The 27440-nt window shown below is 46.3% G+C and overlaps 1 protein-coding gene across 1 annotated transcript in view; it reads left to right on the forward strand.

Moving 5' to 3' along the window:
* Myo5b (myosin VB) overlaps nt 1-27440 on the forward strand; it is a 343662-nt gene that overhangs the window by 279200 nt on the left and 37022 nt on the right. The window contains exons 22-27 of the mRNA XM_045142616.1: nt 1957-2190; nt 12434-12518; nt 14321-14469; nt 15497-15616; nt 17585-17725; nt 21886-21951. Of these exons, the coding sequence (XP_044998551.1) occupies nt 1957-2190; nt 12434-12518; nt 14321-14469; nt 15497-15616; nt 17585-17725; nt 21886-21951 (795 nt within the window). The remainder of the gene's footprint in view (nt 1-1956; nt 2191-12433; nt 12519-14320; nt 14470-15496; nt 15617-17584; nt 17726-21885; nt 21952-27440) is intronic.

The raw sequence follows: 27440 nt of genomic DNA on the forward strand, positions 1-27440 counted from the left end.
GAGGGTTGGCTAGTGTGGATCACTGGTAGTTACTGAGCACTTGCTGTATGCCAGGTACCAGATAATCCTGTACTTCTTGATAACGACCTTCTGAGCTAGCAGTTTCTCCTATCCCCTGCTTTACATGGGAGCATCTGGGGCACAGAAAGATTGGAGACTGGATCAGACAAGGGCAGAGCTAAGTTCAAGCATGGGTCTGTCAGTTTCAGGTACCAATACCTTCTTTCCCAGTGCCCAAGAACCTGGTCTCAGGCAGCATGGGGATCAGAAAAGTTGGGCCTCCCGGACACATTATACTTTGTGTCAGCATTCTGAGGTGTCATCTGTGACTCTAGTGGGAGGCCCTCTGAGACCACCATACATGTCCCTCTCTATACTCCAACCAGTTCCACCTTGGGATCCTAGCTAGTCAACTTTTCTACTCTTGCTTATCTGATCCAAACCACGCCAACAGGAGGTGACAGCTGCACTGAGCTTACTTCCAGCCTAGAGCAGAGATGAAGTTGGGGTGTAACTAGTCTTAGCACTCCTTCCACCTGTGCTGAGACCCTTCATCTCCAGTGGAGATCAGGCTCTAGTGGGTGGTTCTCAGAGGTATTGGTCTATCTAAGTAATACTGCATATTGGATTCCGCAGGGAAGGCTGACAACCAGACCAGATTCAGGGAGTAGCAGCTGGTACCCAGGAGGTTGCACAGGGTGGGGTGATACATCCGCTCAGGAAATGTACTGTTTACAGGCTCAAACACAGTCCCAGTCGTGAAGTCCCACAGCCTGTGTTACATGACAGAGGCTCCAGCAGCTCTTCTTCAGTGCTCCTCACCATTTTCTGTGAAATGCAATTTCTGCTGTGAATTAATCACTGGTTCCTGATGCCCTGGCTTAGTGGCATTTAGCCAATGGCTTCGTTCTATTGGGAGCTCTGTGGAGCACAGCCGTGAAGGCTGATCAATGATGGCTGCTTGCCTGCTTGTTTGGAGAGCCCTCCTTCCTCCTCCTTACTGCCTCCTACTCTCCTCTCTACCTGATACTCTCAATTCTCACAGCCCCAGTTTCTCTCTGTCGTTTGTACTGTGCTTGACCCTGGCAATAGGTTCTCAGGACCCAAGGCACACCGTGGGGAATACCAGAGTGGGCTAGTGTTTGGGTACACAGTCTTGAGGTTGGCTTGGCCAGGCGTTAGCTCTCAATAAGATAAGCCATGGTGACAGGAGGCAAGAGGGAACCCGAGGCTCCATGGAGGGCTTCCTTGGAAGAGGGGATGCTGAAGGAGTTCTGTGTCTTAGAGCCAGGGATTAGGCTGCAGCTCTTTGTGCCAGCAAGTTCAGGGGCAAGAGAGCTTAGTGTGAAAGGGTGAGGAGCCCTAAAGAGCCAAGATGGTATCCAGAGAGCTGGCTCCATTGTTCTACAACTTCCAAACCAGGCGGGGGCTCTTTGCAGCACAGAGAGGAAACGGCTGCCTGCCAGAGTCCGCTCTGCGAAGGCTCACACGCTCTGCTTGGACGATTTCAGTGCCAGCATCACCATGTAGGCCTTCCTCTACTGCAGGTTCTCACTGGAGTTTAAGATGTTAGGGAGTTGTCAGGGATGCGCTGAGGCATGTAATAATTGTGAGGATTAATTCCACCATAGAAGTTCTTTTTTGATGGTCTCCATGCTTTTTTTTTTTTAAATTTTTAATTTATTTATTTGAGAGCAACAGACACAGAAAGAAAGACAGATAGAGGGAGAAAGAGAGAATGGGCGCTCCAGGGCTTCCAGCCTCTGCAAACGAACTCCAGACGCGTGCGCCCCCTTGTGCATCTGGCCAACGTGGGACCTGGGGAACCGAGCCTCGAACCGGGGTCCTTAGGCTTCACAGGCGTCTCTCCAGCCCTCCATGCTTTTCTTTTCTGGCCCAGTAATCCTGTCTTTCTCTCTCCCTTTCTTCCTCCCTGTTTGCCGATGCTCTCTGCAGAATAAAGAGTTCAGGACCCTGTCAGAGCAGTTGTCTGCGGTGACTTCCGCGCACGCCATGGAGGTGGAGAAGCTGAAGAGGGAGCTCGCGCAGCACCGGCAGAGCCAGGGGCCCGGCGCAGGCCTGCAGCTGCAGGAGGAGGTGCGGAGCCTGCGCGCCGAGCTTCAGCAGGCTCACTCAGAGCGCAGGGTGCTGGAGGATGCCCACAGCAGGGAGAAGGATGAGCTGAGAAAGGTATGTGTGAGCCGGGGGGCAGACCAGACTGGTGGGGCGAACCTCAGAAACATTTTCTTCACGCTCAGAAACTTTCCTGGGGTTGCTCCCACTGCCTCGGACATCTGACACAAAGCATCCTTTCCATCCTCCCAAGGTAGTTGTTCTAACCAGGAAAGTCACATAGTGCCACTGGGGCACCTTTTGTGGAATCAGACACTACCATTCTGTCCCTCACCTCTGCAGTAACCCACCAGCCAGAGGGAAGAAAGCACATTGGCTGCATACTTAGCAGCTGTTTGTCACTACAGAGTCACATGGGTTGGGAACCAGAGAACAGTCAGTGCTCATAGTGCTGGAAGAATAGCTCTAAAGTTGAGGCAAACTGAATGTTGGCACAGCAAGGGCCCTGGGCAGACGCTGGAATACTGCCCTTCATCCTTGCTCCACCATTGTCAGATGTGAGGGAGAAACCCACGGGCCACTGTTCCCTCGCATTAGAATGTGTGTGCACCTACAAGTTGGTCCAGATCATCTATAAGGCCCCTTCTGGGCTTGCAGTGGCAGGCATCATGAGGTTGTTTCTGGCTCTTAGGACTAGAGGACTTCAGCCCTTCTCTGAAGTCCTTTGCTCTTCTACCATCCTGCTTCCTTCTCCTGGCCTCAGCCTTCACAGCTGAGAACCAGACAGACTGCTACTTGAGACAAAGGTCTGCAGAGCCAGCTCCTGCTCGGCTCTTCCCTCTCCAGGAAGGATGTTGGTACTGTCAGCCGCCTCTGACCCCAAAAGCCAGGAGCCAATGGTGGGATCCTGATGAATTGAAGTCCAAAAAAAATGTCAGTCATGAGACTTGGAAGTGAAAGCATCCAAATATATGAAAGGCCACCTTCTGGCTGTGTTGCTTTGCACTATCCTGAGATCGCCCACCCAGGTAAATCTACCTGCCAGCTTACCCTGGCACCAGACCTGAAATGGACTTCTTTGGAATAAGCCATGTGCTACAGAGAAACTCCTTCAAAATATAGCTACAAGCATATAACATATAAACTATGGAATTCTGCCCTGTGCTGTTGACACAGGGCAAATGGAGAGAATGTGACCTCTTTAAGTGATTAAAGAATAAGAGAGTGGCATTCAAAGGCTGAGAGAGGAGGGCACAACTGGAACTGAAAGTTTGAGACTGGTGACCCTAGGGAAAATCAAAGTTGTCATCATACATGTACCCCAGGCACATGAGACTCCAGGGAGCTCTGTTCACCCAGTGTATCTTCAAAACCAGGGTCTCTCCATTCTCTGCCTCGGTGGGCCACATGTGACTCATTGCCTACCCTTCCCTGCTCCCTGTTAAATATTGTGACTTAGGGACATGGAGCATTTTTTAAATACCTGGGTTTCCATCCAAAAGTGCATAAGAATTATCATATAAAAATCTTCCTTGGTGGTTGGATAGATGGCTTAGCAGTTAAGCGCTTGCCTGTGAAGCCTAAGGACCCGGTTCAAGGCTCCATTCTCCAGGACCCAACTTAGCCAGATGCACAGGGGGGCGCACACGTCTGGAGTTTGTTTGCAGTGGCTCCCTCCCTCTCTCTCTGCCTCTTTCTCTGCCTGTCACTCTCAAATAAATAAAAATAGCAAAAATAATTTTAAAATCTTCCTTGGCAATGCAAAATAGAAAAGCAAACTCCTTCCTCTTTTTCTTTAAAAAAAAAAAAAATCCAAAAAGACTATTTTCTTAGGAGTCTATTGGCCTCGGACTTGACTGAAATTAGAGTTTGTCACGGGCAGGACAAGAAGGGGAAAACAGAGCAAATGCAGAGCAAAGACCCTTCTCTGACTGAAGACACAGACATCAGGCGATGATCACGCAGGATGGCCACTCTTCCCAGGAAACAAGAACAGTGAAAGCAGAGGCTCGGCAGAACCTGTCTATTCCGGTGGCTGGGGGAAGGTCAGGGGTGAGCTGGCAAGCTGTTTCTGTTCTAGACTTGGTGCCTAGCCAGGGTCTGCTGTTTAGCAAAGGTCCTATGTCCAGTCTAACAAATGCTGAATAATCAGACAGTTGGTTTCCTGCTGGCTGTGTCCGGGGGCTCGCTCCACATTGAGTGAGACTGATGAGACCCTCAGAGCGCAGGGAGGCAGCTGGCTGTAGTTTAATTAATGGGTTTGATATTTCTGTTGACAGAAGACGCTGCTAATGTTGCATTGGACCTAGTGTCCTGCAACACTTGCCACTGCCGCCTCCGTGACTTCACCCGGCAGGCCATATAGCTGGGGAGCCAGGAATTCAGCCCTGTGGTCACAGAGCACAGGGCAGCTCTTGTTGCATCCTAGGCATACTCTTTTCTGCTAAAAAGAACCATTACTTTTGCCTCACCAAGGCCCTGAACATCTTCCCTGTTTTTTTGTTTTGTTTTGTTTTGTTTTGTTTTGTTTTGTTTTGTTTTGTTTTGTTTTGTTTTGTTTTGTTTTGTTTTTCTTTCTTTCTTAAGGTCTCAGCTGCCTTTGGGCAGCTGTGCTATTTCATATGACCATGTTGTCTGGCATACCTGATGAAAGGGAAGTGGCCCTCTGGGCTGCCCTTGGCAGTAGCTCTTCATCCAGAGTGAGCTCTGAAGGTTGTGTGGTGGCTAAAACAACTTAGCTTGGTGCAAGTTGCCCAGCCCTGAGGGGTCTTTGCATGTGTGTAGGAACGTAGCAGGTTGTAGGCCCTAAGTACTTGGGCTGTTAGATTGGTTGTGTGCTGTTTCCTGTTGTCACTCATAAACAGACCACTGCTGATTAGTTCCCTCACTAGGTTTGAGATTTTTCTGAACGGAAGCAGAGGGATCTGGTAGGGGAAGTAGAGGGCCTTCTCAAGTGAAGCATAGGGCTTCTTGGGCCAGATTGAGACTCAGAATTGTACTCCTACTGGCTCAGGACTCGTGGGTCATGAGGAGGCTGATGGTAATTTCAAAGAGCCTTAACCCATCTCTGTGGAAGAGCACCGCTCGCTGCAGGATGACAGGCGTTCATTCAGCAGTGTTTGTTGGGTATCTTATATGTTAGATACTGTTCTGAACAATGGGGGCGGTGACAATCAAAAGGAGGGTCCTTCTCATTCTTAGGGAGAAGAAAGTAGAGACAGAAATCAAACTGAGGGCTGGAGAGATGCCCTAGCCATTAAAAGGCACTTGTTTGCAAAGCCAGATGGCCTGGATTTGATTCTCCAGTACTCAGGTAAAGCTAGGTGTACAAAATGGTGCATGTACCTAGAGTTCACTTGCAGTGGCAAGAATCTCTGATGCCCCAATTCTCTCTCATCTTCTCTCTCCTTGAAAATAAGTAAAAAATAGTTTTTAAAAGAAGACATCAAAGCCAGGTGTGGTGGCGCACTCCTTTAATCCCAGCACTTGGGAGGTAGAGGCAGGAGGATTGATGTGACTTCGAGGCCACCCTGAGACTCCATTGTGAATTCTAGGTCAGCCTGGGCTAGAGTGAGACCCTACCTCAAAAAATAAAACAAAACAACAAAAAAAAGATATCAAGCCAGGCATTGTGGCATATGCCTTTAATCCCACATCTCCAGCATGTAAGACCTGCTGTCTTGTGTCTGCTGAGCTATCATTGGATCTAGGAGCCTGGGGCTACACCTAGACCACTCAAAGAAAAATCTAGATGTCCTCCTTATGATTATGTAGCATTTGGTAAGTTTTATCTGCCAGTGTCTGAGTTTCCTTAAAAGCAAATGATGGTGTTCAAGGTGTTTTAAAAGTTATAATAGTGCTTGAGATGTAGATATTGTAAGAGCCTGATTGATGTTAATTAATTAATGCTAGCTTACTGTTTGCTCATCTAGACTGTGGCCTCTGTGCACCCTAGCTCCACATTACACCGCTTTTAGCTATGTGGTGTTGGGACAGGAACTTGAAACCTGCCTGCCTCTCCCCCAGGGCAGTTCTGATGGGCCATGTGCTTCCCTTCCATGAAAAGGGAGAGGGCACCCACCTTCGCTTTCTTTCTGACTGAGGAAGTGACTGACGCAGCTGTGTGTCTCAAGGCAGCTCGTGTGTACACTGTCCTCCATGCACTTTCTATCTATTCTTCTTTGCTCCTCTGGTCTCTGTTTTGACCCTCTTCCCACTGGACAAAGAAGTTAGCATTCCACTTCTACAGGGTATCTTTGTTTGTTCGGCTTGTGCTCAGAAAACAGACTTTATAGTACTAAAAGTATTGTCCCCACCGAAAGCCAGGCCTTTGAATATCTACTAACTGGTAGATGTGCAAAATTAAGGACAGACAACAGATAACTCTTCCTAGTAGGTGTGATTCAACCAGTCTGTCATTGATTTTCTAGCAGAGACATTGCAGTTGATTCGTTTTATAATAAAAACATCCAACTTAAAGAAGGTGAGAAGCCCATAGCTCATTGGTGTCCCAAAGATGCACCAGCAAAGGCAGAAGCTGGACATTAGCTTCATTTGACATAATGGGGACTGTACTGGCCTGGTAGCTCAGTCTTCCCTCCTCCCAGTGTGGGTTCTGATGAGCTATCCTGAGTCACCTGGTGAAGAACCAATGCAACAGTGCTGACTGTAAGGGCCAACTTCACGCTGAAACAGGGCTGCCACATGGTGTTCTGTGAGCCATGAAGCCTGGGAAGATGTTCAGCATCATGCTCTTGGGGAGGCTAAAGTGTCTCTCCCTGTGCCCTGCAACCCCAGTGATTCATAAAAGTCATTGAGCACAAAACATTTTCCCTACTTCGTCTGCCAGCAAGTTCTCTATATCTGGTTAGGAAGGTAGGGGTGGCTAGTGCCTGGGAAATGGGACTGGAGGAGCTTGCTCAGACCTCCCTGGTAGGTGGAACAGAGTGTAGGATTCTCTGCCTGCTGTTTACAATGATGAACCACATGGGTATTCCTCCAGACCTGTTAAAGCTAGCAAGAAAAAAGAAATCCTTCTCATGCCAGCTTGATGTGTGGCTTAAAATAAGAAAGCCAAATGCAACCGAAGGCCTGCATCACCTGCACTAATAATCAAAACCTTAGAGAGAAGTACAGCACAGTAATGAGGCTCAGAAATAACAAGTGGTGGTGGTCTTCTGCTGTTAACCATGACTCTCCTAGGCTATGCTGTTGGGCCAGATTTGAGATCATAGTTGCTGTAATAGTTATACGATCTTAGGTGGCACGATCATGGAAGTAGATTTCAGGCCCCACCTAGTGGTAATGACAGATGCTCAGTACTGCTCAGGTGGTAAGTTCCATTTCAGAGGGACCTCAGCTAGTCAGAGAATGCCCAGAGGAAGGTGGTAAGGAGTCTTGGAAGGCTTCTGGGAAGATGGCTGCTTTCTGTGGGCTGTTGTGGCTGAGGGAAGCAGTCTTGTTCTGTGGCAGGCTGGAGCCTACCCTGCTGATGGCGTGGGGGAGGCTCGCCGCGCCGTGCCAGGCTTCGCCCTGTAGAAGCGCATACTGCGCCTTTGGCCTGCGGGGCTGTCCTCTGCCGCACTCACCTCAGGCCGCTCACCGGGCAAATTCAAAGGGGTTACCGAGTGGTGACCTGTCTGCAACAAGGGTGAGCAAGATGCGTTTCAGGGTGTTGTTCATGACATTGTATGTGCTGAATTGAACTGTACAATCACACAAACTCATGTAGAGATGTTTTGCTGTCTGATAGGCATACTGATCTTAAGGAAGAAGGGTAGTCTTTCATTTTGACTGAAAAAAGTTCAGGCTCCTGAATGTCATCAGTAGGGCTTTCTAAGTGATAAGCATTTGGAGCAGCAGTGGGTTGGGCTCTGAGGATGTGACGCTGGTGGCCTTGGTCCCTCGGTCCACATTGAGGCCTCTGGCGCAGGCTAAGCCAATGAGCCAAGAACCAGTACAGTCCAGCGGGGACTACAGAGGGTCTGTGGGGATCCCCCAAAGCAGAGTACTGAGCACTCCATCCTCAGAGGATAAGAAGGCATCTTGGAAAAGTGATAAATGTGAGCTAATGAGAGGGGGGCAGTAAGGAGTTCTTCTCTGCTAAGCCTGCCAGAAGGTGCGGTGTGATTTCAGTACAGACAACACTTACAAGTTCACCACACAGATGTGGCTATTTGTGACTGGCTCCTTGCACCTGCCATCTGTGTTGTAGTATGGATTTAGCATTTCATTTGTTTTTATTGCTAATATTTCATTGTGTGGATATATGAAGTTTCAGCTCGCTAGCTAACATTTGAACTGTTTCTACTTTTGATTATTATAAATGATGCTGCTATAAACAACTTTTTTGTAGAGACTAAGGTTCCATTTCTCCCAAGTATATAACTAGGAGTGGGATTTCTGGATTGCGTAGTAACTCTTTTTAGCCTTTTGAGGACTACCAGGCTATTTTGCTAAAATGGCTGCACCATTTTAAGTTCCCTCGTTTCTGATCCCTCCTTCTGATCTCTTCACTTCCTCACCAACTTGGGTTACCATCTGTCTTTAGCACAGCGGTGGTTTGATTTACATCTCTCGAATAACTAGTGATGTTGAGGATCTTTGCTTGTGTCTGTTCACCATTCATCAGTCATCTTTGGAGAACTATCTAGACCAGCCTGTACTCATGTTTTATTAGTAAACTGAAAGTGCTCTTAATATGTTTATAGTCCAAGTCTTATATCCTATATTATTTGTACTTTTCACTTTTTTCCTTCTTTTCACTGTCTTGATGGATTGAAACCTGAAAGTTTTAAATTTCAGTGAAGTCCAGCTTACCTACTTTTCTTTGCTTATGCTTTAAAAAAAAAAAAACAAAAAACACACAAAACATTGCTTAATCCAAGGTCAGAAAGATCTGTCCTTTTGTTTTCTTTTTTTTTTCACTTAACACATAAAGTGGTGAGTTTCATTATGACAGTTTTGTACATATTTTTTGTGCTTTCTCTGAAGAGTGTTACCATTTTAGTTCTTACATTTATGTCTTTGAAGCACTTTAACTTAGTTTTTGTATGTGGTGAAGTAGTGGTACAACTTTGTTCCTTTCCACATAGATATCCATTTGGTGTACTTAACCACTTAACCAAAAGACTATGCTTTTCCTGGATTAAATTGTTTTGCCACCCTATAAACTTCTATCAGTTTTCAGTGTGCCAATCAATTCTCTTCCATTGATCTGTGGGCGTACTCTTTGCTGATATCACACCGTCTTTCCTTGTACTTTGTAGTTTGAGACTATAGGTGTGTAATTCCTCCAGCCTTGGCCTTCTTCTTCAAGATTATTTGGACTATGCTGAGTCCCTAGAAAATCCATATGAAATTTTTAAAAGTATTTCTTTCTTATTTATTTGAGAGAGGAGGAGAGAATAGGCCCACCATTGGCCTCCTGCCACTGCAAACTAGCTCCAGACACATGCACCACTCTGTGCATCTGACTTTACATGGGTCCTGGGGAATCAAACCCAGGCCTTCAGGTTTTGCAACTAAGTACCTTTAACCAATGAGCTCTCTCTCTCTAGCTCTTCTGTATGAATTTTAGAACAAGCTTGTCAATTACTGTGAGGAAGCCAGTTGGAATCTTGATAAGGGTTGCATTGAAGCTTTTGATTAATTTGAAATACTGATATCTTTACATCGTTAAGTCTTTTGATCCATTACCTTAATTTATTTAGATCTGTAATTTCTTTCAAAAGTATTTCATAGTCTTCACTTGTTGAATTTATTCCTGTTTTATTCTGCTTGGTGCAGATGTACACATGCAGTTGAATTTTGTACATCAATCTTGTGCCCTGCACTCTGCGCTTATTTATTAGTTCTAAGGGTTCTTACGTAGATAGCTTAGGCATTTCTATATGGGAGAGACAGTGTCATCTACAGGTAGAAATGGTTTGACATGTTCTTTCCCATGTATGCTTGTCACCTTTCTTGTCCAGTTGTCTCACTAGCACCACAGTGCAATAGGAAACAGGCGTAGCCAGAAAAAGCATCCCTGGCTCCTTGAGCTTACAGAAGGCATCCCACGTCCATCCTAACAGGCAGGATTTGCTCTTGGGTTTGGGTGATGCTATTTATCAAGTTACAGAGCTTCACTTCTCTTTCTAGTCTGTGTGTTAAGTACTTTTATCAGGAGCATTTACTAGAATTTAACTAAAGATCTCTGACTATATTCATAAGAGATAATGGTCCACGGTTTTCTTATATCTTTGTCTACCTATAGTGTCAGAGCAATGCTGGTCTCTCAGAATGATTTGAGAAGTGTACCCTTCCATTTTCTGGAAGAATTTGTGGAAAATAAATATTAACTTTTGTCTACATATTTGGCAAACAGTAGTGATTTTACAGTGGTTTCCTGTAATGCTTAATAAAGGTCATGGTGTAGAACTGTCTGCCTACATTAACGTACTGCCTTACACAGAGCCTGCTGCTTGATGCTCATCTCATGCAGTGCCGGAGCCACCCTGTGGTGGCTTGACAGAGGTGGAAGTAGGTGTCCAAGTCCAGGTTCTTTGTGGCTGTGAAGCTCACAGTCTGTCTTATCCTGGACTTAGCATATGATCACAAGAGTTCATTGTACAGTGCATTTGGTGCTATCATTGAGAAAACACAAGGGGCAGAAGATGACCTCAGTACTGTAGCATCTGGAACCAGGACAGGCCTGTTGTATAAACGTACAGGTGGTCTTCTTGGGGAGCACAAGGTGGTCTGGCAGGACTAACGCCAGTTTCTATTCCCTGTGTAAGAACTGGAAGCACATGAGAGTCTCCTTACGCCAACGGTCACTCGGAAGGTGTTGCCACCTCATGAACAGGACCACGGGTAGTCCTGCAGATCAATCAAGTCAGTCTGGAGCCACTTCCTCTCTTGTACCTGCAATTCTGACTTTCCATGATGAAGGCCATGGGCGGTTGGCCAGGATTGTACTCCTTGCCCTTAGTAAGTTAGACCCTGGCCCTGTGGTGGCTCGCTGAGTAATGTCTTCTGTCCTTTGGAAAGGGCCTTGCACCTGTTCTGTCCTGCACCCTAACTAGAACCCACTTACTTCCTGGCTTCAGGCCATTCCTACTGTCAACACTTTGTCAATGTTGGGTTAGTATCTGGAACTGGTATGTTGTCCTGTATTCCAAATAAAGATGGAATATGACAAATATACACACACACACACACACATATATACATACATACACTTTCTTTCACAAATATACCAACTAATAATTTCAGAGTCCCTTGGAACACACTTCTGAATTGTTCCTTTAAAAAAAATTCATACAAAACCGGGTGTGGTGGCACACGCCTTTAATCCTAGCATTTGGGAGGCAGAGGTAGGAGGGTCGCTGTGAGTTCGAGGCCACCCTGAGACTACATAGTGAATTCCAGGTCAGCCTGAGGTAGAGTGAAACTCTACCTCTAAAACACACACACACACAAAAAAAAAAAATCATACAAATATTTACTCCTAATATAGCAAAAAAAATAAATAAATACATGTTAGGAATTTACCTCACACTGTTTTTTTTTAAATTTTTTTTGTTTTATTTTATTTTTATTTATTTCTTTGAGAGATACAGGCAGAGAGAGAAAGAGTCGGAGAGAGAGAAAGAGAGAGAGAATGGGCGCACCAGGGCCTCCAGCCACTGCAAAAAAACTCCAGACGTGTGCGCCCCCTTGCGCATCTGGCTAATGTGGGTCCTGGGGAATCAAGCCTTGAACCGGGGTCCTTAGGTTTCACAGCAGGTGCTTAACCACTAAGCAATCTCTCCAGCCCACCCTCACACTGTTTTAATCCCTTTTCTTTGTACAGTCCTAGACTTTTCTTTAATTGGCATTTTCTTGTTTGTCTCCTTTTTTTCCTGGTAATATTCACTTCATGTTTCCATTGGTAGTATCTTCAGAAGCCACACCACACACTGTGGTGGATATCTCAGTGTCTGCAGCAATATGCTTCCCTTTCCCAGGCTCAGGACTGTAGCAATTCACTGAGACGGACCGGCAGGTGGTGCAGACTACAGATGATGTGTCCACTGGGGCTTCTTGCTCTGTGATTCTGACTCATGGACAAGAACAAGAACATGAAAGACTTATCTTTGTGCCATCCTCAACAAGGCATGTGAGCTGGGCCTAGATATTTCATGAGGTTTTTATGAGGTTTACTAGGATTTTCTGTTCTGCCTGTAAGTTTTCCTTCAAAATGAAAGCAACTTTGGCTGATTCAGTCTCTTTAGGTAGGGCATTCACTCATGACCAGTCAGAAACCAGCGCGCAGATGGAGCGTCACCTTTGCCTAGCATCACAGGGAAACGTTTGACCTGTTGCTGTCTTTCAGCGAGTGGCAGACCTGGAGCAAGAGAATGCTGTCCTGAAAGACGAGAAAGAACAGCTGAACAACCAAATTCTGCGCCAGTCTAAAGGTAAGTTCCCAACCAGGTTTTTCAATTTTTTATTTATTTGAGAGAGAGAGAGAATGGGCATGCCAAGGCCTCAGCCACTAAAAATGAACTCCAGGTACATGTGCCACATAGGTCCTGGGGACTCAAACCTGGGTCTTTTGGGTTCGCAGGCAAATGCCTAAGCAATCTGTCCAGCCCTTTGTTATTTTTTTATTTTCTATTTTATTTATTCGAGAAAGAGAGAGCAAATAAACCCAACTGGGTTTTAATCACTCTTTGTCACTGGTTTCCCTAGACTCCTCAATGGTTTACCAAAGGAGAGATGAGGGAGAGTTGGATGAACTTTAAGACCCTGTAGTAACAGCTGGTTTGAAGAATCGATTGAGAGAGACACATACTTAATGCACAATATCATGAACAGATGGGCTCTTAAAGTCAGGGAAGCATGTGTTCTAAGAATGCTGCTGATATGTGCTGCCTTGTGGCTGTAGACGAACCAGGCACACCTTGGAAGACTCATGAGAGTAGTGAGCCTGAGACATGCGAAGAGTTTCAGACAGACACTCAGCACACGGGATGCTCATGCAGGGTCTAGGATGACTCAGCACAAGGGATGCTCATGCAGGGTCTAGGATGACTCAGCACACGGGGGTGCTCACGCACGGTCTAGGATGACTCTCGGCACACGGGGAGCACTCACGCACGGACTAGGATGACTCAGCACACGTGGGCGCTCACGCATGGTCTAGGATGACTCGGCACACAGGGAGCACTCATGCACGGACTAGGATGACTCAGCACACGTGGGCACTCATGCATGGTCCAGGATGACTCGGCACACGGGGAGCACTCACGCACGGTCTAGGATGACTCGGCACACGGGGGCGCTCACGCACCATTTAGGATGACTCTTAGCACACAGGGGCGCTCACACACCATTTAGGATGGCTCGGCACATGGGGGCGCTCATGCACCATTTAGGATGACTCAGCACACGGGGGCGCTCACGCATGGTCTAGGATGACTCGGCACACAGGGAGCACTCATGCTGCTTTTTACATGTGTTTTAGCACCCTCAGACCTATGTCTCCTACTCCAAGGGTCATCTTAATGTTTACTGATGATGGGGTCTTCACTCAGATGCCAGGTTAGCCATCCCAAATGGCCGCTAGCTGTGGAGTAGTGAAGAAGTCCACTGACCCCAGTTCTTGTCCCAGCTCAGTATGATCTCATCTCTTCCATTCTCACTCATGTCAGAACTACTGAACCTTATGACATCACCATCCCTGCCAGCCTAAGGTCTTGTGAAAATAGAAGATATTTGTGTATTGCCATTAAAGACTTCTTTCTGTTCCTATGCGTGTAAGGGTTGACAAAGAAAAAGACCACCCAGGTTGCTCATGTACCTTTCTTTATCCCCCCAGCCCCCCTTTCTCCTTTGGCCTGGTCCTGTAATGTCCTTGTGCTCCACGAGCCTCAGAGTGTGGGACAAAGCATGGCTCTGCCAGGAATGCTGCCAGCACTCTCTGTGACTGACACAGGCAAGGGAGGTGCATGAACGGGGGCAGTTCTCATGTTCAGGGGGACTTTCTCTCCCCGCCTTGTTCACAACAGTGTTGTCCTTCCCCTGTCTGAAGAGTTGGGATGCAGTAATGGGTCCCCATCTTTGAAGTAGGTGAAGGTTGTCTGAGGCTCATCGGGTACCTTGGGATGAGCTTGTGCACAGCCTCTAACAAGAGATTAGTCACAAAGCATAAGGCAGCACATGCGCACAAGGGGAATCCACTCAGATGCCAAACTGTGCTTCTGTGCCTGCCTTCCAGCTAAATTTGCCCAGAGCTCTGTGGAAGAGAGCCTCTTGATGAAGAAAGAGCTAGAAGAGGAACGCTCCAGATACCAGAACCTCGTGAAGGAATACTCCCGGTTGGAACAGAGATACGACAACCTGAGGGACGAAGTGACCATTCTAAAGGCAAGAAGGGCAGTTTTGCTTCCCAGGGCACTGACTGACTTTTCAACCCTTCCCAGTCTGGCTCCGAAGGGCCCTGGCCCTCAAGCACTGCTTTCTGACCCACCTCCCACTCCGTAAACGTGCATGCTCGCTGCTAGTGCCTGTTCTTGGGTTCCCAGGGAAATGGAAGTGGCCAGCTGGGTGGTTCCCTCCTAAGAATGTCTGCTTGCCCAGTGTCAGGGTCTTACAAAGATCTTGGTTGGGAGTTTAAGGACATCCACTTGAATGTGTATGATATCACTCCTGTTTTCTGAAGATTCCTGTATTCAAACAGTATTGTGTGGTAGGCTCTAACCTCAGCTGCACTGGTGATATGGAGAGAAATCATCAGGGCCTGATCAGATCTCATAATAGCTGACAAGATATAGGCAGTTTCCATATTTCAGGATTTGTTATTCTTCTTTACCCATATAAATATTCCCTCCCAGCATGCATATTCAAATATCAATAACTTGGTTGCATAGAAACCAGGAAGAGAAGCTGAATAGGAACTTAAATAGAATTCTAAAAATTTCCACCATGCTCGGTTTTCACTCTGAAAGCCAGATGCTAAAAACTAAGCTGAAAGTTAATTATAAATGAACAGTATGAATGACATACTATTTCAATATGCAATTATTTTCATAAACAAATTTGGGAGTGCCAGGTGAAGGGAGGTTTGGAACATTCCTTCCAAGAGAAAAGAGGGGAATGTGACTGAGTGCATTCTGAGGGAAAGACTAGGAGTGAAGGGATAGGACTTAGCAGAAAAATAGGGTTAAGTGTTTTTATGGGCTGCAAAACACTAAGCCAGGAGTGGCTCAGTGACCGAGCATTTACTTAGCATCCGTGGGAGAGCTCTCCTTTGTCGTCATTCCTAGCAGCAGTGACACCTCGTCTTACTGACAAGTGGGACAGATGGCTAGTTTGAGGGCATGCTGTTCCTTGAAAAGTTAGTTCTCATTAACATAAGTTGGTTATGAGTTTTCACATTTTTCTCCTTGAACAGCAAACCCCAGGCCACAGGCGGAACCCATCAAACCAGAGTAGCTTAGAGTCTGACTCCAACTACCCCTCCATCTCCACCTCTGAGATTGGAGACACTGAGGATGCGCTTCAACAGATAGAGGTAAGTCAGGGCGCTCTACGCAGACGTCCTGCCCCAGCGTGTGTTTATCACCTGTGTGACCCTGCCCGAAGGAGACAGGGTTCTGTTAGTGGTGGTCAGAATACCCAGGGGATGATCCTTGACCAAGGATCACTAGGGCTGCTGGCATTTTCTGGGCCAGCCAAGTAGTTCATTGCTGTTCTTTCCTGCTAACCAGAAGGTAGGGAGAAGGTATATCCCTGGTCTCTTACAAAAATGTGCCATGGAGTGGGGCGTGGTGGCACATGCCTTTAATCCCAGAACTCAGGAGGCAGAGGCAGGAGGATTGCTGTGCATTCAAGGCCACCCTGAGACTACATAGTGAATTCCAGGTCAGCCTGGACTAAAGTGAGACCCTACCTCAGGAAAACAAAACAAAACAAAACAAAAATATGCATACCTGTAATCCCAGCACTTGGGCAGCTGACACAGGAATATCACAAGTCTGGCCTGGGCTGCATAGCAGGATTTTAATTAATTAAAATGAATTTATTAATTAATGTATACTAAGTTGGTACCAGAAGATTTTCCTCTCATTTAAAAACTGGATAAAACTCAGAGCATCAGTAAGTATTTGGAATGGGAGAATGTCAGGTGATTCTGCTAGTGGGAACCTCTTGACACCTTGAATTAGCATGCCATATGGCCTATGTGTGATTTTTGTTAAGGACATGTAGACATCTGGTATTTGAAAAGAAGGCAGTCCCACCGTGTACAGCCAGTGGAGATAGACATAGAAAAGTCACAATAGCACTGTGTCTTGAGCATGTTTTTATGCCAAGCGCTACTGGGAGGTCCTGAGAAACCAATGGTGAACAAGCCAGAGAAGGTCCCCGATCTCACAGAGCTTGTCTGATGGAGAGTTAGACAAAAAGCAGGGTCTAGAAGAATGTGACACAATAGCAGTACTGTGAAGAAACACAGAGGATGCTGGAAGCAGAGAGGGAAGGACAGAGAAGGTGGCCCTCAGGAGACGGGATCCCGTGGCTGTTCGGCGTTGCAGGGCTTGCTGCTCACCATCTGCTCTCAGCCTTTCGCAAGCATTTGGCTTTGCTACTGGAGGCTCCCAAGTCTTGGCCTCTGGAGGCTTCGTTGAGCCTGTACTGCAGATGTACTGCAAATGCCTAACATTTGTTGTGTGTGTGTGTGGGGGGGGGGGTGTCTGTTTCCATCTATATATGGACAGGGCCATCCTTGGATCTGTGTTTTTCAAAGCAGCTGAGACTTATCCTGAGATGTTCAAACACAGAGTACTCGTTAAGTGCTGGTAGAACCACATATTCCACAAGTATGCATAGTATACATAAAAATAGTCCATTTGCATTCATACACTTCATCTGCTCATGCGTAGATGCATACTTGCACATGCACCACCCCTACGCACACACGGCAGGGCCCTGGAGGGCAAACCCAGGAGCGAGTCTGAAGGGAAAAAACATACTGGAAAATTGAGGCCTGAAGATCTGTTGGGAAATAGTCTGTTGCTGGGCGAGGGCTAGTTGTCTCAAGATACAGTCAGGTGGTGGTTGACAGCACTTTTACAGTGATTAGTGACACATCTATCCCACTTCAGGAAGCGCTCTACCCTTAGACTTAGTTTCTCGATGTAAATCTATTTTCCTGACGTGCATTCTTTTAGCTTCCAAAGAAAATGGTCGTGCTCGTATCCATTTACTTTTGGAATATGTGATTGGTCACTTAAGTGGTGCTCACTAAGGAATGTAAATGGCTGAGACACAGATACTATCTAGACAGAATAAGCGTAGAGTACCAGCTTTCACGAGACGTGCTAGCGGCTTGGCACTAGCTTTGTGTTTGCAGTACACATTGATGCTGGGGAGGAGCAGAGAGACAGATGGCTAGTACAGAGGTGGGCAGGGAGGCATTGTGCACTCCCCGGGGCGTTTGTGCTGCTCAGACCACCTTCTCTGCCCCTCTCTTCCTTTGAAGGAAGTTGGCATGGAGAAGGCAGCCATGGACATGACGGTCTTCCTGAAGCTGCAGAAGAGAGTGCGCGAGCTTGAGCAGGAGCGGAAGAAGCTGCAGGTGCAGCTGGAGAAGAGGGAGCAACAAGACAGCAAGAAAGCGCAGGTGGGTGCCCTTGTGCCGGCAGGAGAGAAGAACCCCACTCTCACCCAGGCTCACGCGACAGGTGTGGCCTCATGGGATCTTGCTGGTGCTGGACTTCAGAGATCCTTCTGTCCGTGTTGGAGTCACAGTGAGTTTTCTCTGTGCGTGCCCCTTACCAGCACTGCTGGCCAGAGTACACTCCCGCAGGGCCCTTGGGTAAAGGAATTCCACTGGGAAGCTACAGAGAACCTGTGGCATCATCCCTCCAGAATGCAAAGCTAGCAGTTCAGACCAGGAGGGCTGGGGGATACCGCGAAGATAAATACAGCAGAAGTCGAATCTAGCAGAGAAACCCTGCCATCCTTTCAGCCCTGGAAGACACCATGAGCTCAGCCCAGCAGGTCAGGGCCAACCAGGGATGCAGCCACTTGCTCTACTCGCTCTTCTTGCCATGGCTGCGCCCTCACCACAGTCCACATTGTCTTCAGCCTCTGGAGTCTTGAAAGGGTGCTGTGTGAAACCCAGTGTCCAGAAGTGATCTATCTCATGGACCTGTTGGGCACCTGGGCTACACCTCAGAGTGTGCCAGTACAAGCTCATAGCAAGCATGCAAAATGTGTATTAGATGAGAGATGAAATGCCATAAGAAAAAAAAAAAACTCAGCCACTGAGGAGTGTAATTAGGGTGCACTTTGAGAGTAACCAACATAGTACAGATGAAAAATAAAAAATAATGTTGGCTGTGCTCATGTGAATGCAGTTGAGCACACACAGATTGAGTAGCAGTAGAAACCCTTTGACTGTAGCAACAGTGAGGTAAGGACCACTTTTTCTTGCTTTGATGTTACAAGGATCACTACTTATGGAATTCAAGTCCAGCTCTGAGCTGGGTCATATCACTAGCTAATCTCATAGTAGGTTGGGCAAGGGCCCTTGATCTGTTCCCAGGCCTGAGTGGCAAATTGTGGGATTTGACACCCTCCCAGCCGCCTCAGTCACCCTCCCTACCCCATCGTCCCTGGTCTCCTTTCACAACACCTGCCTTTCATTTGTGGTCAATGCAGTGCGCACTCTGATCTAGCTTTCTGTCAAATTCTTATGTGTGTTTGTAACTGAAGAGTAAGTTAAGAGGCAAGTCTTTCTAGTGGATTTAAATCTCTTAAGTGGATTATATTCAGATGGGAAGTGAAAGCTTTAGGTCTATAAATGATTCATTCACTTAGCAGGGGAAGGCTGCCCAAGCACAAATCAAATACTGTAACACACTTGCGCATGGGGTCATGTCCCAATAAACCCACCATAAGTTGAAGATATTGGAGGCGGTCACAGTGCCGTTAGCCCACCCAACTCCCCAAGTGCCCTAGATTAGCAGGTCAATGCACTATAGAGCTGTATTGCTTGTCCTGGTGATCATGGGGCTGAGTGGGAGCTTAGCTGGCTGCCACTGCCTCTGTACTGCCAGACGGGATCGCAGTCTATCACCAGCCTGCTAAAAAATCAGAATTGAAAAGGAAGTACAATTTCTAGGGAACGTTAACTTCCTTTGTGCTGTCCAGTTAAAGTTGAAAGATTTAGCCATGCCATGTGCAGTGAAAAGCTTCACAGGTGACATCAGCCACTGCCTGACACAGAAGCTCCTGGCCTATACTTGGCTGGACCCACAGATTCACTCTGGAGTCCTCATTGCAGAAATGACAAATAATTTTAGAAAATTAACTTCAGAATGCATGTAGATACCAAGTGAAAGAGGGCATCTCTTTTCTTAAAACACTGTCACCAAGCAGGCATTACAGCCAAAGGCTGTGTCCTGTGTGTTGTACTCTCCCTCAAGGAGAACGGCCTCGTTTCTGACAGCTCAGTGAGAATCTCAAGTGTGAGGCAGGAGCAGTTAAACACTTGCCTGTGAAGCCTAAGGACCCCATTGAGGCTCGATTCCCCATGATCCACATTAGCCAGATGCATAAGGTGGTGCACATGTCTGGAGTTCGTTTGCAGTGGCTGGAGGCCCTGGCATGCCCATTGTCTCTGTCTCTGTCTGTCTGTCTGTCTTTCTGTCTCTCTCGCTCTCTTTCTCTCTCTCTGTCACTCTCAACTAAATAAAAATGACCAATTTTTTAAAAATAAAGACTACCTCCTCACTATCCCCTGAGATCAAGATTCCAAAAACTCAGGTTTCTGAGTTTTCCCTTGGTCCCAGGAGGAATCCTGAGCCACCTGGAGATTATAACCCCAGGTCCCAGACTTGGAGGCCAGGCACTGAATGAGGACTGGCTGGGTAGTCAGTTGGGTATTCCATCAGTGTGGAGGGACTGAACGGTTGTGAAAGTGGAACCTCTGTGACAGCTGTGGTGGTTTGAGTCAGGTGTCCCCCATAAACCTAGGGGTTCTCAATGCTAGGTTCCCCAGCTGATGGCAATTGGAAATTAATGCCTCCTGGAAGCAGTGTATTGTTGGGGGCGGACTTATGGGTGTTATAGTTTCCCCATACCAGTGTTTGGCACACTCTCCTGTTGATATGGTCCACCTTATGTTGGCTGTGGGTGATGTCCACCCTCTGCTCATGTCGTCATTTTCCCCTGCCATCATGCCTTCTCCCTCGAGCCTGTAAGCCAAAATAAACTTCTTTTTCCCCACAAGCTGCTGTTGGTTGGGTGATTTCTACCAGCAATGCAAACCTGACTGCAGCAACAGCCAATCAGCTTTCAGTGTACTGGGTCTTCCTATCTATCCCACTCCCTTTTTCAAGGCCTGGCAAAGTCGTCCTTGGCTACTAGGGCAGTGGCAATGGGCTAAGTATTTGGAAACACGACAGAATTACTTGGCCCGTGAGAATGGGTGTGTAATCCTCATATTTTGAGCGTAATGTATCCGATATTTAGAGGTGGCTATGTAGCGCATCCATGCTACACAGAACACAAGTGCAGCAGGTAAAGTGCTGACCCTGGACGGCCACATTCCCGGTGCCACTTGGGATTGAAAGAGGCCAGGCAGAAGGTGATACCTTGGCAGGATTTTTCCTCAGTTTCCAGAGCTGGAAACAACATAGTAGATGTATGTGCTCTTCATGTGGAAGGAGCTACAAGAGACACCCTCTCAAAGTCCTAGGTGCCCCTGGCCCACCTGCAGTTGGACATGGCCTTACCTGGATTGCTGGTTGCTAACAGTCACTCAGCACTCTAAAGACATGGTCATCGGGAAGTCTTCCCCATACTTGACCTTAGCCTGAGCATTTAACCATTCGTGAAGCTGTTTTCAGCCCCTCTCATCAGGCACTTCAACTCCAGTAGCTGTCACCTAATCATGGGAGTCCTTGGCTCAGTTGAGTCCTAATGGGTTATTATCCCAGCCGTTACCATCCACAGCCACCACCTTTGGCATTCTGAAGTCAGACTCCACAGACCAAGTACCCACTGTGGGCCAGCTGCTTTACTAGCCATGTACAGCGCCACAAAGGAGGCAGCTCCAGAGCAAGGTGCTTTGAGTGTAGCTGGGAAACAGGACGCTTGAGTGCACACTTCCAGAACTTCAGTGCAGCATATTAACGTCATCAATACTCAAATTTTACTGTGCATACTAGCACCCTAGGGCTTCTGGACAAAATTACCACTTAAAATAACAAGCTTATTCTCTCAGCATTCCAGAGGCCAGGAGTCAGGAATGAAGGTGTTGATACAGCATCCTCTGACGGTTACAGGGAGAGTTTGTCCTGTGCCTCTTCCCTGGCTTCAGGTGTTGCTGGCAGTCCCTGGTATTCCTTGACTTGCAGCTACATGCCCCCAGTCTTTGCTATTTCTTAAGGCCTTTTTCCCTGTGTGTCTTTTTCTCAAATGACAGCACCAGCCCTAATGACCTCACTCTATTCCATCTGCAAAGACCCTCTTTCCAGATGAGGTCATATTCACAGGTAGTGGGAGCATGATTAAGCCCATAACACAGTGTTTGTGATATATACATAATCACCCTCTCAGTGCCTATAGGGGCTATGGTAAAGTGGCGGCAGGAAGGAGTCATTTGTGAGGTACAGAACTGCCTTTTGAAGGTGGAGAGTAGGTGCATGTGTGGAGCGCGGGGTGCGCTATTCACGCCATAGCGGAATGAAAAGGTTTGACTGTCACTAGACGCATTGCCCTGGCACATGTGTCCTGTGCTTCATGCTTGCCTTTCTTTCTTTGCCTGTGCAGATAGAACAACCAAAGAATGACACAGACGTGGACCAGGATGCTGATCTGGCCTATAATAGTCTGAAGGTAAGGCTGTCTGTCCTCCAGTAGAAAACAGATGACAAAGCTGGGCATCAAGACACCAGGTCCTGATCTCCAATCTGCTGACAAGTAGAGCCATAGACAAGTAACTTCCTTTCCACACATTTGCATCTTCATCTTCTAAATGAAGATTTCCTCCCCCTCCCCCAAAACATAGGCCCTTCCTGCATAATGCAGCTTCAGTTAAATAAGCCATGGCAGGGCTGCAGAGATGGTTTAGCAGTTAAGGTGCTTGCCTGCAAAGCTGAAGGACCCATGTTCACCTCTCCAGATCCCACATAAGCCAGGTGTACAAAGTGATGCAAGCGTGCAAGGTCACACATGTGCACAAGGTGGTGCACACATCTGGAGTTCGATTACAGTGGCTGGAGGCTCTGACACATGAATTCTCTCTCCAATCTCTCTCTCTTTCTCTCTTTATCTCAAAAAATAAAATAAAATGAAAAAGCCATGCCAGCAGGAATAAAAACACTTGGAGACAAACAAAAATGAAAGACGTGGGTATTTCCTTGTGTACTGAATGCTGGCCTGGTAGGAGATGGGAAAGAACGCCAGAGCTCCAGGTCAAGAAGAAGCTGGCTTCCTGGCAGGATAGGGCCATCAGGCCAGCCCTGCCCCCCTTCCCAAAGACTTATGGCAATTGAACCAATCTGCCAATCACTTACAGGACTACAAGTTACTCTGCGAGTGGCCATTACCCAGAAAAACAGCCTTACGTCATTCTCATGGCTTTTTCCCCAGCTCTTTTTCTTCTGAAAATTTACCTTCTTATCCACTTCAAGTGTGCGTACTTGAAGTGCACATATACGATGATTTGTTTGTTTGTAATGATGTGCAAGAAGCTCACCACCATCCTTTCAGTTACTGTTCATTTTATAAAACCCTGTTCCTGCTAAACAACAGCTCCCCTCAGCCCACTGAAAACATTGTTATGTTTCCTATCTCTATGAATTGCACTATTCCAGATGCTTCATTTAATATAATCATACAGCATTTGTCTACCCTACCAAGAAAGAGAGCTGCTGTATCATGGGATAATCCTGCTGTTAATTTCTTTTTTTAATGTTTGTTATTATTTGCAAGTGTTGAGGGTAGAGGGAGAGAGAATATGAATGAATGAGTGGGCGTGCCAGGGCTTCTTGCCACTGCAGAAAAATTTGAGGCATGAACCACTTTGTGGCCTTACGTAAGCACTGGGGCATCAAACCCAGACCATGAGGCTTTGCAGGCAAGCACCTTTAACTGCTAGACCATCTGTCCATCTCCCTGTTTCTGTTTTTTGATAGGAATTATCCTCGTTAATGTAAGGTAGTCTCTCACTATAGCTTTGATTTTCAAGTCCCCAATGATTAGCAATTTTGAACACCTTTTTACATGCTCGTTGGCCATTTGTATAATCTTTTTAGAAGAATGTCTATTCCATTACTTTGTTCATTTTTTAATCAAAAATTTTTTGGTGTTGAGTCTTAAGAGTACTGAATATTTTCTGTATATTAATCCCTTACCAAGCGTATGAATTGTAAATATTTTCTCCCACTCTGTGGATTGCCTTTTTATGCTGTTGATATGTATTTTTAATGTGTATGTGTGTGATATGCATATATGTGTGCTCATATGTTTGTGTGCTAGTGCACATGCACATGTGCGTGTATGCATGTGGAGGCCAGAGGACAGCCTTGGGTGTTACCTTCAGGTATGCTGTCCACCTCTTTTTGAGACAAGGCTTCTCATTGGCCTGTAGTTCACTGATGAGGCTGCACTGGCTGGCCAGCGAACTCTAGCAATCAGCCTGTCTCTGTCTTCCCAGCATTACAGGCAACTACCACCATGCCCAGCTTTTATATGTGTACTGGTGATCCAACTCAGGTCCTCTTGCTTGCAAAGCAAGCATTTCACCGACTGACTATGCTATCTCCCCAGGCCTGATAATGTCTTAATGCAGTTTTTTTCTAATTTTCATGAAGTCCAGTTTGTTTTTCTTTTTATTGCCTGTGTCTTTGGTGCTATACCCATTGTCATTGCAAAATGCCATGTTGGGAAGCTGTTCCTCTATGTTTTCCTCTAAAGTGTTTCATAATTTTAGGTCATTGTACATTTTGAGTTATATAGTGTGAGGTAAGAGTCTAATTTTTTTTTTTTTTTTGTTTTATTTGAGAGTGACAGACAGGCAGAGAAAGAAGCAGAGAGAGAGAAAGGGCGCACCAGGGCCTCCAGCCACTGCCAATGAACTCCAGATGCATGTGAAAACTTGTGTGTCTGGCTTATGTGGGTCCTAGGGAACCAAGCCTTGAAACGGGGTCCTTAGACTTCATAGGCAAGGGCTTAACTGCTAAGCCATCTCTCCAGCCCCAGAGTCTAATTTTTGTTTGCATGTGGAAATCCACCTTACCAGCATCACTGGGCACTTGAAACAACTAGGGCTATACAAATGATTGTGAAGAAAGTATTTTTATCAGGTTTTTCTTCTTAAATTATTGACGACCTATTTTCCTCATGTGCCATTTGAGAAACTTAAAGCCCTCCATGGGGTCTGGGGATCTGTGTGATAACTGGGTATGATTGGGGGGGGGGGCTTCATGCCATTCTGCGGCTGCCTTTCCTGCGAACTTCTTACTTTCCTGGGGCATCCCACCATCATTTTAAAACTAATAAGATGGTGTAGGCCGCTAAGACAAAACTCAGGAGCACATGGTGAGTCAACACATCAACCTACCTTGCTGTCTTTTCCAATTTGACTTGAGAAATCTGCCCACAAGTGCTTGCATAAGATGAGGCTACACTGAGAGGACCCTGAGGAAGGGGTGGTTTTTGTTTAAAATGTAGGTACTCTCACAAGAATATAACATATTTCCCCTGGTTCTTCTATAATGTTCAAAGTAACCCCAGCTCTCTGTTCAGGTACCACATGTAAAGCTTGGGCATGTCGTCCCCTAGAGGTAAGTCAGTTTAAAAGTCCTTGTGGCTGATCACATCTCATAGAACGTGGGCTAGGAGGCCTGAAGGAGTATGGCTGGTCTGGGAGATGAGTTGCCCTTTGAGTGGACATCAGCCTGGGCTAAGGTGACCAAGCCGAAGAGAGTGGGCAGTAGAGGTGATCAGAGCCAGCAGGGTGGGCACAAAGCCAGAGAGAAAAGCTCCCTATCCTCTGGGTTCAGGTATAAGCTGAGGAACAGGCCAGGTAGCCAGAAGAAGTCATGCCTGTCATTGACCTAGTTACCTCTTGGGCAGAAAGTAGACCTGTTCACGGCTACTAACAGTTTTGAGTTATGCTGCTGTCTGAGGGTGTAGTGGGGCGGGGGACTGGACTGAGATCAGGAAACAGGGCCCATTGACTCCCCCTGGCAAGGGAAAAACGGGTCAGCTGTGAGCCCAGCTTAAGCATTTTCATCTTACCCTACCATGCAGGCTTGTGTTTATCCAGTGATGGGCATTAGTCAGAGAAGGCTCAGTTTAAAAGTCCCTGCTTGGTTCTGCCATTTAAAAGCTTTTCCTTTTATTTATAAATTTACTTAAATGGGCTCCTCTTAGAAAAAAATTTAAATTCAGAAAATGTAAACAAGTTTTAGAAATGCATATGTCTGTCTCCTATAGATTGCCTCTGATACGATTTGTATGTTACTTTTTGGTATTTTTTCTATGTATATTACTTCTACAGCCAATATATATATAATTTTTAGATTTGGGGTTGTTTGTTCACTTAATATGACAGGCATCTTTTTCATATCTTTGAAAAGATGATATTATAAAGTGATTTTAACAATTTTCTTAACCATTATCTAATTGCTGAGCCTGTTAATTTTCATGTTTTAATACAAGTAATACTGTGATACCACTAGTGATTTTTTTAAGAGACCTAGGTCATCCCTAATTATTCCACGAAAGTTCTTAGCATTAGCACAAAGAGGCTTGTGAGGTCCCACCTCTCCCTAAGGAGCTGCAAGCACTTAATGGCTGCATTTTCTTCAGTGGTGTAGTCCTGGTAGTTATCTGTACTTCTGCAGATAACCCCTCACCCTGTAAGCAACACAGACTTCCTCAGCAGTCCACCCCCAAAAGACAGGAAAGTAGAAGGAGGCTAGTTCAAGGAAGGGCATCAGGGGCAATGGATTAAGATAGGCGTAATGGGTAAATATGACCAAAGACATTATATGCATGTATGAAAATGTCATAATGCAACCCATTGTTGTGTGTAACTTATATATGCTAAGGGAACTAAAAAACCCCTCACCATTTTAAAGAAGACGGTTGTCTCACTCCTGTTTGTTATGTCTGCCTTCGTAAGACAAAACTGCTTGCACAACTTTTACTTATCTTGGGTCAGCTTCACTGGTTTATAGTGTTAGTGTCACAGGACCGTAGTGTGATGACGATCATGTGCAGACGTACAGTCATCCTTGAAATCGCACTGCTTCTATCCCTGACACTCTGCCCATATAGCCTGCTTGGCAGTAGACAACTGTACAGGGATGTTCTAAAATGAAAACAAAACAGGACTGAACCCTGTACAGCAAGGCTTAGCTGCCCAGTCCAGTGTCCATCTTTTCCAAGGAGCCAGCCCTTACCCCAGGACTCAGTAGATGATGGTCTTCGGTGTCCCCTGGTCCAAACTGCAGTGCAAAGATGTTCACTTGAGTACAGTTCTTTGGTTCAGCCTGGGTGCTATGTCCACAGTACTGAGTTTGGTGTCTTATGTAAAGTAGACAGATGATTGATGTTGGAGGGATGGATGGAACTTCAGTGTCCTCCACATGGAATGGCATGGCATTTGGGTACATCCAAAATATACCTCTCAAACAGACTGTCAGATTCTACTTACATGGCAAGTCAAACTTTGAATTGCAAAGTGGATGGTGATTGCTTAGGATAGGGCAGGAAGTAGGGTGGGAGTTAATATTGAGTATGGGTGTAGTATCAGTTGAGGATGGTGACCAAGTCCTGGAGATGATAGTGGGGATGATTGTACAACAGTGAGATTGTGGCTAATTACTATAGCACTATATATTTTAAAATGGTTGAGATGGTAGATCTTATGTGTTGTGGGTTGTTTTTACCACAACAAAGTGTATGTGTCCTCTCATGGTACTGTTTGACCAGGAAGAATGATACGAAAATAGGCCAGAGGGCAGAGGTAGGACCATTGGGGTGTGGTTCAGGTAGGAGTTTTCAAGAATGTCTGGACAATGGGGCTATAGAGATGGCTTAGCATCAGTTAAGGTACTTGCCTGTTAACATAAGGACCCAGGTTTATTCCCCAGAACCCACATGAGCCAGATGCACATGTGTCTAGAATTCATTTGCAGTGGTTGGATGTCACATGTTCCCTCTCCCTCTCCCTCTCCCTCCCTCCCTCCCTCCCTCCCTCTCTCTCTCTCTCTCTCTCTCTCTCTCTCTCAAATATAAAATGTTTTCCTAAAAAAAAAAAAAAAGAAAGAAAAATGTCTGGTCTGGAAAGAGGGCTTAGTGGTTAAGATGCT

Source organism: Jaculus jaculus, chromosome 2 (genome assembly GCF_020740685.1).
Source record: "Jaculus jaculus isolate mJacJac1 chromosome 2, mJacJac1.mat.Y.cur, whole genome shotgun sequence".
NCBI classification, from domain to species: Eukaryota; Metazoa; Chordata; class Mammalia; order Rodentia; family Dipodidae; genus Jaculus; species Jaculus jaculus.